The sequence below is a fragment of the Danaus plexippus genome, chromosome 11 (genome assembly GCF_018135715.1).
Source record: "Danaus plexippus chromosome 11, MEX_DaPlex, whole genome shotgun sequence".
NCBI classification, from domain to species: Eukaryota; Metazoa; Arthropoda; class Insecta; order Lepidoptera; family Nymphalidae; genus Danaus; species Danaus plexippus.
This window is the reverse complement of record NC_083544.1, coordinates 5,918,891-5,933,655: the sequence shown is the minus strand read 5'-3', so window position 1 is coordinate 5,933,655 and position 14,765 is coordinate 5,918,891. Positions and strand designations below refer to the sequence as shown.

General features: G+C 28.6%; 2 protein-coding genes and 1 long non-coding RNA gene across 3 annotated transcripts in view; 1 reads left to right on the top strand and 2 right to left on the bottom strand.

The window, feature by feature from the left end:
- LOC116765886 (uncharacterized) overlaps positions 1-14,765 on the bottom strand; it is a 129,273-nt gene that overhangs the window by 22,688 nt on the left and 91,820 nt on the right. The window contains exon 12 of the mRNA XM_061522067.1: positions 1,736-1,893. Coding sequence (XP_061378051.1) covers positions 1,736-1,893 — 158 coding nt within the window. The remainder of the gene's footprint in view (positions 1-1,735; positions 1,894-14,765) is intronic.
- LOC133319067 (uncharacterized) lies at positions 939-2,100 on the top strand. Its single transcript, XR_009752760.1, has 2 exons — positions 939-1,149; positions 1,714-2,100. It is a non-coding gene; the product is annotated as an uncharacterized LOC133319067 (long non-coding RNA).
- On the bottom strand, positions 11,823-14,161 carry LOC116765885 (uncharacterized). Its single transcript, XM_032655520.2, has 2 exons — positions 13,974-14,161; positions 11,823-13,558 (listed from the first exon to the last, which is right to left on the bottom strand). Exon 2 carries the CDS (start codon positions 13,526-13,528, stop codon positions 12,746-12,748), a length of 783 nt encoding a protein of 260 aa, XP_032511411.2. The 5' UTR covers positions 13,529-13,558; positions 13,974-14,161; the 3' UTR covers positions 11,823-12,745.

The window sequence follows — 14,765 nt, the reverse complement described above, 5'->3', positions numbered from 1 at the left end:
ATCTCAAAGTAGTTCGGTATTTTATGGAAATTAAAAAGTTTGTAGCGTAATTACTATACTAAATATCAATGTATTAACGTGATACCAAATATATTTATGGTAAATTTATTTGTTAAATGATTATTTCGCCAATACAAGACAATATCACGCATACGCGAATCGGTGGTCGTCATACGGAGAGTTCTCAACGGTATCATAGAGTCGAGACATTTATGAATGAATCAAAGTCGTCTATATTTTACTAAGTTAAAGACTTGTCTGTTTTATGACGGATTATTAATTATGTACACATTTGTATATGCATGCATGCATATTGAATGCACATATGTATGTTTGGATTAGATATTGTGAAATTTCAATATAAAATTTGAAATTCTGACGTCATTCTAGAACGAACACGTTGGATAGCTTGAGATAGCTGATTAATTATTTCTAATGCACTCCGTCCATCAGATTGAACGGTATGTTGAAAAAAAAATACAAAATAAAATGGCATTATTCACAAATCATTGAATTATACATAATTAAATGAAAATTACAGTAATTTAAATGCAATATAGTAGAGGAACTCCGTTATGAAGTATTCAGTTACAGTCTATAGGAAGCTATAGATTATAATTGAATACTTTCTGAAAAGTAACATAGATAAGTGACATGAATTTAAATTGAAGGACAATAAATAATAAATTTTATTGCACTATTTATCAGATATAAAAGCCTGTGTTGCAATATTTGGTTTAGTAGTAGGGGTCTAGATAAGAAATATTAATATCTTTGGTTAATTTTGATAACTGTTTATAGAAATAATAGCAGTAATGGCTCGACTACTTTGAGCTGTCTAGGTCCGTTAACGATTTATTCATTTGCGTATACTTTGTTAATTTAAGAAATTCTGTTTAAATTGTAAATCCACACTATATATTCTGAACCTCCGCAAGAATGACGTATTTGTTGTAATTGCGGAACGTATGCGATTGTGAGAACAAGTATACCGTATAAAGTTGGATATTACGGTCACTTGAATATTGGTGTGACATGAGTCAAAGTTGATTGTTTTCCGATATTTACTGATTGATACTAAACTGACGAGTAAAATGTGTTCGCAAAGTCAACCGTGCTTCTGTGGAAAAGCAATATTATTTCTTCATAGTAAGCAGTATTTTTGATATTTGACATTTCTAAAATTAAAAATAGATCGTTGAAAAGTAACAGAGAAACTAAACCGATTTATAAAATAATTCTATACATATTTTTTTTTATCAAAAAAAGTTTTTTATATGATCTTATATATTTTTTTCAAAACCAGTTCCTGTAAATAAAATCTATGGAGTCAACTAGTGTATTTTAATTTGAAAATAATTCAGATGAAATGTCTAATCAAGGGAAATTCATATATGTATATAAAAATATTAATTTGAGTAGTATTGTGTTTGACCTTAGTAATATTTCACTTCCTATTCAGATACGTAGGTATCTGAATTCGAATATCGATAAATGCCTAGTGGAAGTCCGTTGACAGGATGCAATCAAGTTCCAAGCTGCGGAGAAGTACCAACTGTTCTGTTTGATTAAAATACTAAAAACTACCATTGTATTGAAATAACATTACGATTAATTCGTCACCATCAAAATACACTAATATGATGTGAAATGAACTGACATCAAACATTCTGAATTTTTTTATTAACAAAAAACTTTTGGGATAATATTTAGAAAGGAGACGTTAAGCACATACTTGTCCGGTGGTGCTGCATGAGGTGGAGGAGCGCTGGGTGGTTTGAGGCTTCGGAAAGCCTTAAGCCACTTATTTTTCATGCTGCCTGCTGAAGACGATGATAACTTGCGATCTGCTGCTACAGTGCTGCTGTCCGCTTTGGCCGCGAACAACTCCCTCTGCAGAGAAAAAAACAATTCAGAATTGGCAGAAGAGCCAAATATGGATAGACTTCATTTAAAACCAAATTCCATCCTCGTTAAAATGTTATGCAATTGATTTCTGAAGAAAACGTTTTTGGCATTCAGAATAAAACAAATTAGAACAGATTTGATTGATTTAATAATTGGAGATTTATTAGAATAAAAAATACGAAAATATTTTTATATATTTTTTTATTCAAGCTTATTGTTATTCAAATTGAACCTCCTTCCTGTCAAACTAAATTTGATCAATTATATTATTCCTGACATTGTGTATATAATTTTTATCACATTAATGTTATGGTTAACTTAAATAAAAATATATGATTACAATAACTTTTTAACTAAAACCATAGTAAATGTTGATTTCTTTGTTTTATTGTCATTTGTGTTGAGCCACGTTACTGCCAATGTGAGGGCGTGAAGCCTTTGAAATGATTCTTTCTGTGACTCGCTAAGAAATAAAACTACTTAACTTATTGCGTCTCTAGGTTACATTTGTAATCTCTACTTGGAAACAGATTACAAATAAATTTATTTCTCTGTAAATTATGATGTTATTATATAAACAAAAAGTAATGTGATTGATTAAAGATTTGTAAATACAAATTTAATAAAATTATTCCTTTTGATTTAAATTCATAAACTATAAATATTTTTCAAATAATATTCTTAATTACCAAAGAATATGTCTTATATATGAAATTAAATTCATTGTCACGAATTAATAGTATAAAAATAATTATTAGAGGAAGATGAAAATAAAATTTAAGTTATTCTTAACATGATGCGATGGTTTCATATTTTATAAACAGCCATTTCCTCTACAGTCTACATCAATATACAGAAGTAGTTCTAAGTAGAATCCATTAAGGAAGAACGCGACAAACTTTATTACGTAAGCCTAAAAGCTTGGATAGATATTCTAAAGAGAAACAAAATCATTCAAATTTCACGCTTATTAGATTAAACATCTAGAAACATTAATTTTATAGACAATTTTAACTATAGATATTGACTGACGTTTTGCATCTACATCAAATTCAATAAATAAATATTCAGAACTTCGTCTTAAACATGTAAATTAGGTTTTATAATTATCGAAGACAGCGAAACACAACATTCATGAGTAATATAGATAACAAAAGTAATATTTACTATAAATATGATAAGCCACTACACTATAATTTATAATAATTAGACTTGAATATGATTTTGTAGCGGTTACATTGTTGAGAATAAAAATCGAAATGTACTCAATAAAAAAACGTCCACCAAGTAAAAGTTTAACACACACAGGAAGTTTAGAGCGTAATAAAAAAATAAACATTTCTGTTTGACCTAATCAATGAGATGCAAATTAAGTGTTTTGCATACCCTTTGTTGTGAAAAACTGAATTTAATTTCGGTTGTACCCAAAGAATAAAAATGGTAAATAGACGAAAATATTCTTATCCAATCGGGAATATTTCGTCCGAACAAATAGGTTACATAACACCTTGTTATTGTCACAGTAACTAAAAGCCACTTCTTCTAATGACTGTTATAAAGCTGCTGGCTGCATGATTGGAATCGTTTCAGGTTAACAGATTGATTTTGATTTTAATTATATTCATAATTGGAGGCTATTTTTTCTTTGCTTATAATATAAATATATCACTTATTAAAACACTATATAGACTAACCTTTTTCATTGTTCAGAATATTCGAGTTCTTGTGTAGGAAATCGAGTGAGGAAACAAAAGATTTATATTTTTGATATGTTGAGTCTCCTCTATCGGAAGAGGTTGAATGAAGACTGACAAAGTTTAGTGAATGAAAGACAAACGGCACTAATTAATATAAAACCGAACATCTAGACGTTAGTCGACTCAGCGTAAAATTTTAATAAGGTTCTGAGAATAAGAACCCTAGTGAAGAGTGCATCTTAATCAGTATAATAGAGACTATACGAACACATGACCTTGAATCACGACTGATAGACGAGATAGTTTTTTGCATACATTAATACGAACATTAGAAATACAATATGTATTTTTGCCAAAATGCCTCTCATAGAGGACGCGTTAACAATTTTGTTATAAATATTTATAGGTCGAATTTCCAAATAACATTCACTCACCTATGCTATGAAAGGAATTTACAGTAAATTTCATGCTAGCAGATTCGGTAACTTAAGTCCGACTGAAATTCGACGTAGTTTTGGTAATACGACAAAAATGTAATATGCTTTGTTATAATGAGGTTAAAGATGTCTTCCCAGACGTAAGGAGAAATATCAATTGTAATTAATCAATTAAATGACTCGAATTAATATTGTAATAAATCCCAAAGGTTCAGAGTAAGGTTAACGTAGGAAGGTCGATAGCAATCAGTAAATAAAGTCGCAATAGTAGTGACTTAATCACCATAGGAGCGGGGGTGGCTTTGAGGTGTTTCACATACTTTATTAACTGCATAAAGAGCATACTAAATTATAGAATAATCTATATTAAGTTCAAGATAAGTTTATATAAAGCAAACACCAGATATTTTTAGTATCAAAAGTCGTTGAAAACCGTCAGTTCAATTCACAGACAGATAGACTACGACGTCAATATACTTTTTTTCAAAAAGCTAATCACGTGCCTGTAACGTTTGACGACGTTTGTTTTCACTTTTTATTCAGTTATGCTACAATATCGGCACGTTTATTATTTAGTTCGCGTGATAGCAGTCAGCTGTCAATCATTTGAACTTTCTACCGTTCATTAGCTCTGATAATTTAATACATAATTTATATCTGTATTATTATACATTTATTCATACGGTAGCATATTCTCGCTGCCACATATCTCACCCTCGGGAACTCGGAATCATTATACGTTAGAAAGTAGCTTATGTGTAACTTTAAAATGTAACATATGTGTACTAGATACCACTGGAACACTTCACACATTTATACATCGGAAAATAGCAAACAATCATAAATCTATATTCATTATAAATTAGATTGCAATTGCATAATACTTTTGGTATTAATTTTTTTTTATTAGCTCACATGTTTTTTAAAGTACAGAACTTGTGGCAAAAAAAGTTCGATTAAGAGTGTTAGTTGGTACGAACCGCATTTAAATGCAATGATACTGTTGTGTTGGGTAGTGCATACAAGAGAAACGCAATCCGCTCATAAACGGGACACGAAGTGTTTCCCAAAGTCATTACGCTAGTACGATGTAAGCGAGGTCGCAAATGTTAATAGAAAATTGTTGTCATTATAGAAGTTCTCGCTTAATAAATCGTCATTACTAGTATTATTTCCAATACCGTGTATGTGTACTCTACTTTATGGACAGTGAATATTTTTAACAGCGCCATTCTTTACTATTGACATGAATAACGGATTAAAGTACTTGAAACTTATTAGGATTTTAGAACTAATAAAATGTATTATTTGGATTAATCAAATTGGCATAATAATAAAAGGAATTGAATAATATCATGACCGTTTCACTATTTCATCTCTTTATTCTTTTGCAATTCATATTACAACTGTCGTGGAAATGGAATGACAACTTCCCAGCTTGAGTTTGATATTACTGAATGAAGAACTGTCAAACTGTATAAAATAATACACGAAAAACGTCATCCGCTTAATTTGACTTACGTTTACATAACCTTAAAAGTTTCAAATAATATTTAATACATCCAATAAAACCGTTTCTATGAAATGTTAACTGTTAACCTAAAAATTTTAAAAGGCTTCACGGCTGAAACAAAGTCAATGACCAAGAATAAAGTGACACGATTCTTATCTATGTCTAACATAGTAAATACTTAAGTAAGTTACTCTAAGAAGGTCATATAAAATATTCAACCCTTTTCTCCATTAAAGATTTTTTTTGTCAGTTCGACTTTCAACATTTGTGCTCCATTTTAAGTTTCTTAGATTAAACGCGTGGGATTGGAATGCGGATATTCTTTCGAAGAATTTTAAACTTCTTAACGGCAAATTAAATTCGTCTTCACGTTAGTGCTAACTTTTAAATGTATGTAATTATATTCATCAATATTTTTCATGTAGTTACAATTCAGAACTTAGCTTTCATAAATCTTGGTGAATCGTGTTAAACGATTTTAAAGATTTAAACACGCATAAGATTTAGTTCACGAAGCCTTAATCATGCCATTGCGTGACCGAGTCTTCCTGTTTCGGTCAGGCTTGATAACAGTAGAAAAGCGATGTAGAATACATTTAATTTAATGACCTAAAAATATATAAGGGTAACTAGAATTTTAACATTTGCGTATTCTCCTCGTGTCTTATGTGTATAAAATATTATTTCTTAATAATATATTTGTAATTACTAACTTTCAATGTACTAAAATTGACCGAGAATGTTGAAGGATAGTTGTGGACGAGATTGGTGAGGATCAATGTATGAGACTAAATAAAGTGAGCCGGAGATGACCATGAATTTTCCACAAATAAATAATGCTTATGTATACATGGACATATACATACGTATGTAAACACGCGCTAGCCCACAGACAATAAAGCATTTTATACGTGTAAATTTTATTTAAAATTCTTAATTCATATTTATAAGAAAAATTCATTGAAAATTATGTTCGTCTACTAATAAATAATTTTGATGTACTATTTTTTTATATTTAATAAAATATAATATAAATGTAAAAAAAATTCTTTCACAAATAAACCCTCTTTCGTGTCAAACGCAAATTAAACGCTAGAAAGGTGGACTAGAAAGGTTCTTATCTCGTGTATTTTTATCTACCGAATAGATTATTTATATTATCAAATCTTTTGTTTTTCTGCCTACACCAGCTGAAAATGTTTCCGACATTAAAAGATAATAAGAAGTAGTTATCGTATTGTAAAAACACGTCAAATATACATATTTTTTTCTGGGATCTGTGAAATGAACTAAATGAAAAATGTGACATTCTCTTAACTCATTTGAAAACGGCACTCACAAATTTTGTAGAAAATAATTATAAATACCTACAAGAAAGCTATTATTATTTGCTATATTTCATAACAGTATTATTACATATACGGCTTTTGGCACCATTTTGTGGGTCTACCGTATAGTTGAGATTAAGTACAGATTATGTAAAGCCTGGCACGGCACCATTATTGAATTATTTCTCGTAATTAAAAGTACATTTTAACGATAACAAAAGTAACAATACGGACAACAAAACATATTTAAAAATAAATTACCTTAATAAATATTTCAGAAAGATATTTCTATTGATTAAGTTGTTATAATTGCCCTTTTATTTGTCAGTTAATAAAGAAAAAGTATAAGCGGTCAGATATATTTTAAAAATCTAAATGTAACAGAACCTCCATGTTTTAGAAAATTTAATATCTTTATATGACTTTAGCTTAAAATACAAATCACATAGCAAGATGGTTCAGTAAGAATTACTATTTTTTTATAAATATACTTAACCAACCGGCATTTGTAAATGCTACGTGTGCTATAATGAGTTCCAAATTTAAAAAAAAATACAAAATTATCACATACATATGTAATACATATATTCTTCAACATATGCTATATAAACGTTAAATGCGATCACTAAAACACGTCCTTTAGTCACTTTGTTTGGGTGTTAGCATTATGCAAATTCGACAATAAGTAACAATGCTAAAATTGTTACGTCAGACTTACACGTGCTGACCACTAATAAATAATAACGACCGTTATCAAGCGACCAATGTCAGTTCCCACAACAATTGTTAGGAGAGAGCATTTCAAAGAATTCAAATATGGAAGAAAGTAACCGGAAATTGTCTCTCGTAATAAAGTAATAATTTTACTACGTGGTAGTAAGATTTGAAAACTTAATAAAGTCCTGGCGGTTGGACCTTTTATCAATACTTTTTTTTTTAATGGTCCTTACTGACTGAAATTTTTAAGTGTATTCATTGATAGATTGATAGATCCATAAGTCCGGTGAAAAAAATACCGGTAGAAATACAAGGAACTGTAAATGTACTATCATTATTATGTAAAGAGTAAATTTTTTGCGATAGGTTTTATAATAGAATTCTATTTTTGAATAAAATTTATTGCTATCTGAATATTGAACAATTTCATTAACATCCATCATTGCTGATAGGTCGGTGGGCTTGTCGTTTGTGATGTTTTACAAATGAACTGCGGTACAAAGTTAATAAGCGTAGTGCGGACTTTACCGATTTCTGTATTCATTAGTAAGTGAACTATATTTTAAGCCTTACTATTTAATTATTTTGAGTCGGTTTTGTTGTACAGTTATAATTTATATTGTATTTTAATCAGTTAAAATCCGATTGTTCAATTTCTTTTTTCTCCACACAGTCCATGAGACTCTAATTATTATTTCGTACCATATGAAAAATATAGATTTTTAAAGTCTAGTAATCTTATTACGATACATATAAGGTTTCCAGACTGTCTCATTTTTACGAATATATTTAAAAAATGTATAAAAATTCTATCGTTTATAAAACTTTTCAGTAGAAATTTACTTTAGTTAATTTTTAATCTATAGTAAAATGTTGTAAATAATACATAATCGTTGAAAGATCTAGTAATTGATTTAATTTAAAAGATTATAAAAAAAACTAAAGAAAATAAATCTAAGATTGTACGATTGAGATTAAGATAGTTATCATTGCGTTGTGTAGACAGAGACATTAGGTTGTTAACCTCAGACGAAAAGTTTTACTGTATCCTATTTTTTTATCAATATTATTTAGCCAATTAACTTTCAGAGGTCATTTGCCTTAAAATATAAGTAATTAAATACTATTTTATTATTATTTTAAATTGTTGAATGGAGAATGAACATTTCATAAGGAAATTAAAAGCTTTTTCAAGGGGATGGGTTTTTTTGAACTAATCGGCTCTGAAATTGTAGCTTGTTTTCGAGCATTTTATAAAAAAATCTAAGGTGTTCATGAGTTGGTAATAAATCCTCTTATAAATTATGTTGTTATGACAATGTTATACAACTTACGTCGTTAAAATAAGCCTGTTCCAGACGTTGTCTTGTTTTATTAGCCTTGCTGTATTCAGGGAGACTTGATTGACGTCTCATACGGATTCGTTGTTCCCGCTCCATAGTCATGAGATCAGACTTTTGAGATAATACCAAGTAATGCAATCGATGTACTATGTCCATTTTGTGCACGAGAGTAATTTTTATATTTCATATAAAAAACAGTAGCGTAACTCTTCTACATCACTGACTCCAATTTAACAAACTTATCAAAGTTTTTAATTAAAATAATTGAAATTTGATATAATTGCTTGCATTACCTTGTTATAAATCACTGAACACTGCTTAAAAATTCTTCTATTTTTTAAAAATATATAAATATAATAAATTATTTATTTAATTCAAATGTAATTATTATAAGAATTTAGGAAATGAATTAAGGAAGTAATGTAAGAATTAAGAAAATGAATTTATTGAAGTGGATAGTTAAGTCATGAAGTCATAGAGTGAAAGCGTCAAGCCCGTGTTTCAGGGCGGCCGGCAGTCGACTGAGTGTCGAGGCGGCGGATGTAGTGCCTCTAACGTTACCGGGCAACCACTAGCTAACAACACGCTCCTTTGACCGTGGATGTACTCTCACGAATCGCTTTTCTATCTAATTTGTGGCATTGTTCTCGGTAAATTATTTTTGTATCCAATTTTCGGAGTTCCTAGCCATTTCAAACTTCCATATAAATACGTTAGCCGTTTAATAACTTTGTGAGATGAGAGGCATTTCTAAGCATTGGTTGTCTTATTAAATACATTCTTCATTTCTATCTGTACAATTCTATTTCATCAATATTGTATTATCAATTTGTACTCTTCGTTGTTTAGCCGCTTTAAGTTTCATATACTAGATGTATACAGTCATTCAGATTAGGATTCAGTTATCTTTTTTATAACTATAATTTTACATTTAACAATACTAGATAATATGAGTCTTATTTAATCGGTGTTAAAATGTTATTATTAGTTAAACCGCAACTTTTAAATCGGAAATTCTTTTTTATTGTTATTATAAAAATAACAAAAATATTAATAAAATGAACATTTAAGAGATTCATATTTTAAAGGCCTCTTAGCCGATATAATTTATAGTGTTTATAATTAGTCAGATTAAAAACAATATCTTTGTTGTCCTAGGTAAATCGTTGACAAAAATTTGTCATTTACACACCACAGTTCATTACTTTCTAACTCATATTATTTGACTATTTAGCATATTGTATAAAATTTTCCATTTGTAAGGGATATGTACAAGGACAACTCGCAGTCGAGCATATTGTTTCCGACGAACATCAAAACCAATTTACATGTGATATCTAGCTTGGTGCTTAGTCTGTGTTTTTAAAGAGTTTAGTCTAGTTGCGGTCACTCAAGATTTTATCTACATTATTTCAGGTGTTAAACAACAAATAACTTACAAAAAAAAACATATAATTGTGGTAATAAAAACGATCTGAGTTCCAGAAATAACTAAATGCCATATTGTTAACAAAATATACCTAATGATGGAAATTTTCGCTTTTTTTTGTAGAGTAATAAAATGTTTACTGAAATAGCAAAATATATGTAGATTTTGCATTAAGAAGATGGTAGCAATGACAGAATACACTGACTAAAGTAAGCCGAGTTAATTTCCAAAAAACTATGTACCTAAAATTAAATTCTATTATACTTACAATATATTTGGATGCTGTTGAAATTTCATATTTTTTTTTTAATATATATATATTTTTTTTATTTATAAAGGCGGTATTATTTAATTCAAATGTCCTTTTTTGACTATAAAAACTTTTTCTCTAAACACCAGTTCAAAACTAATAATAAAAAACAAATTAATATAGTCGATGGAAGTTGTAACACGTTTTGGTAGTTTTATAATGTCCTTAGTCTATTATAATCTGTATTCTTTAGGTAGCTATTTTTTTTTAATTCCGAATATTAATTATTATTAATTATTGTTCAATAGCAATGATCCCATAATATTTATGATTTATAGATAAATCAAATGTCGTTTGTCAACACTTAAAGAAATATGTCTTGCATTTTTTGTTGTTAGATATTTCTGGTTTTTCTGATATTTTGAGCTTTCTGTATGATGGTATGTTAAAACAAGAATTGTAACATAATAAAGTTTCATTACAATTTGTATTTTTTAAAATTATGAATATCCATAAAAGTTTTTTATATTTATAAATAATATCTATTTGTTTTCGGTTCATTTGCATACTAATCACGTTTTTTTCGTAAAACCCAGGTGACAAGAAGCCTCTATGGCTATCAGCGGTAACCGCTTAAAACAAATCCTCCCATGAATGAAAATTTAAATCATAAAATGTTGCAATGAAACAAATTTTTATGGATGGAAAAAAATCTTAATAATAAATTAGTCTCTTATTTAAACAGAAACTATCCGACACTTGCACAAACATTTCCAGTAGGTATTGAGCAATTTCTAACCCAAAACTGAAGTATATCAATTTTATAAAATACGAATTAATTTGATTCTCACATCGAAAATTTTCAAGTCTTCAAAAGTTTTAACTAATATTATACTTCAATGTGGTAGAAATTTTGGGTAACTATACCCTAACTTACCTTTGTGTTTACCCTAAGTTTTGCAACGTCACATAGGATGCGTAATTTTTTTCATAAGGAAATCTACGTACATGACAGTCTTAACGTAGGCTATTAAATGGGCCACGAAAAACAGCCCAGGTGTGTGTGTGTGTGTGTAGTGATGTGAGTGTGTGACGGTACAAACATGTGTTAATCTTTTAAAAATTATTCAAATTCAAATGATCTACCCATTTCCTCCCATAGTAAGACAAACGGGGGATATGAAACAGGAAAACAAAACATCAATTTAGAAGTATTTATTAGTAAGGCACTCAACTTCCATACAACAATTAAATACAAATAAAAATATATAACCAAAAACTATCCATAATTTATTCAAACCATTGAGCTTGTTGCAAAGTTGTCACACTCAAAAATTATTACAGCATCTCATTAAACCTTCTTTAAACCTCAAAAACTAAAAAAGAAATAAATAAAGCATCACATTTGATACAATAACGTCCAAGTTAATTAAAGTTTAGAGAAAATTAATACAGTACTCAAAATGAATTAAGAAATAAAGCCAGTACAATGAAAATAAATTAGTGTAACTATAATTACATTATCCTTGTCTAACTGTTACTAATATATAATGAATTTAAATATATTTTTTATAAAGCAACATCCATTAGAGTACTTTACAAAATTAACATTTCTCAAACAATTAATTTTACTTTGCTATAATTATAATGAAAATGTACAAATTCAATATAAATAAGACATATATTAATATATCCTAAATAATGTGCGTTGAAATCACAAACTAGCTTCAACTATAATTCTTGACTATACTTAATATTATGCATGCAAAAACATCACAGAAACATTTATATCTTCTATAACCGGCCTATTAAGACCTTTATCAAAAATATATAACAATAAACACATGTATACATATATGTATATATAGAACTGTTTTAAATATATAACAATCATTCCAATAAACAAATACATAGAAATATAATGGAATAGAACTGGATAGTTACATTGACCAAACAAAAAAAAAATTTTCCTATAACCAACATTTTAAAGTTTAAACCTAATTTCAGTATATTTCAGTAAAATTAGCTATTAAATAACAGTCATGTAATAATGTACTTAAACTCCAATATACAAATGGAGCAATAAAAAAATTTTTTAATATTATCTTTTAATTTAATATCAACTATGCTTCTAATATTTTGGATTTTCCATTTAGTTTACCGAGCTGACCCAACATAAGGACAGTGTTAATAAGGTTTTCGGAGTATATGCGTTGGTTCGTCTCCATTCTTCTTAGCTTTTGTACGACATATTTGGAAAAAAATTCTAATTCATTTTCATTATTATGAGATCTAGTATCAAAGTCTTCAGATCGTTTACGTTTAGCACCTTTTGGACTAGTTTGTGTCATTGATGTTTTAGATTTCTTATCTAATTTTGATTCTGATTCAAGACTATTCACAAATGCAAAGTTCAAGTCTTCCCTCAAATCATTTGCTTCTTCTTCATTCAACTGTATAGTAAGGTCGTCGGGTACAGTGACCATAGGTATATGGTTTTCTGTAAATACTGGTGATGGAAGAAATGAAACCCGTTTGCAAACTTTTAGTGATGGTTTTGGTTTACTAGAGTCGGTTGCATCTCCAACAGTGTGTCTTCGATTGTTGTTCTCCTTGAAAGCATCTGGTTTTTTCAATCTGCTTCCAGGTTGCTTTGTACTCCAGAAGTTTACTTTGATTTTGGGTTTTGGTTTCTGTTTTTTCTCTATTATTTTTATTTTTTGGACAGCTGAGGCTGGAGGAAGTTTATATCTAACATTGTCTTCATCATCACATTTTAATGTCTTTTTAGTGACTTTGGAAGATTTCACATTATTAAAGTATTGTCTATTTATCTTGTATCTTACATTGTCGTCTTCAGATTGATAACCATTTTTACTTGTTTTTTCATTTTGGCTATGCTTCATAATGAATAAATTAAACTAAGGAGGTAAGTCCTGAAACAAAAAATATATATATTTGACTTGACTCTTAGTAATCAAAATATTTCGCGCCGATAAATTTTTCATTGTTTAGCATATAATTCAACGTATTTAAGTAGAGCTTCACTATAGATAAATCAAATAAGTAACATATGTGACGGAAGCTAGTAGTAGATTATTCTTAAATATTTCATTTTGATTGCTTAAATTAGTTTTAGGTTATGGACGACGAAGTAATCAAAACAATAATCTTAACCTTTTAATTGTAAGCATAAATGTCTATTCACAAATGTGACAAAAGTCTGAATATTGTAACTAGTATTGAATACTGATTAACTTAAAAAAACATTGTATTTTAGCATTAACATTCCCATAAATATTTGTAATGACATTGTTACATAACCAAAATGCTAATCAAGACAACACTTACCTTCATAAAACGATGTTACAAAAATCACTTCCTTAACCTTTATTGATAACACTGTCTTAAAACTAAATATTTTTATGAAACAAACACGTCTTGAATAACCAACAATCTACATGACGCACAAAAGTTTTATATCAAATCCGTAAGAGGCGCCATCAACGCGCGGGAAAATTGGTATGGCCGCGTTCGAATGAAAATAGATAATTGCAATTTTAGATTACCTAACGACAAATTATTTCTTTAGTTGAGTTGTTATATTTAAAGGTATATTCATTTAATTATTTAAATGCAAGCTGTCCTATGCATCTTATGTATGTATCCTATATAATATGTTTAAAAATAAATTGTATAAATATTAATAGATTATATAGTTATATAAATTGTAGTGTAGGAGTTACCGAGAGGGCTTCTTTTCAAAATGCATTTCTTTAAATTATAGTATTCAATCAAGAAATTATAATTGTTTTTCCTAGAAATGTATAATAAAAAGAAATTCAGTCTACGCAAGATCATTATTGAATCATTATTACGAAAACCATTAAATATCACGGTAACTGCTTAATTTAATCAATTTGTTTTAATAATGGGATGTAATTAATTTAGAGTCTTAATAGAAAATGTTAAAAATATAATTTTGTAATATTACTATACATACTTCATTCAATTTTAGGTATATTATTTATTAGCTTTACTTACCATATGGTTCTTCATAGATATCCAGCCCATTTTAAACAATTTTACAAAAAGATGTGTTTCGTAATGGCACTTTTTTTATCAGCAATGTTAATTTGATAG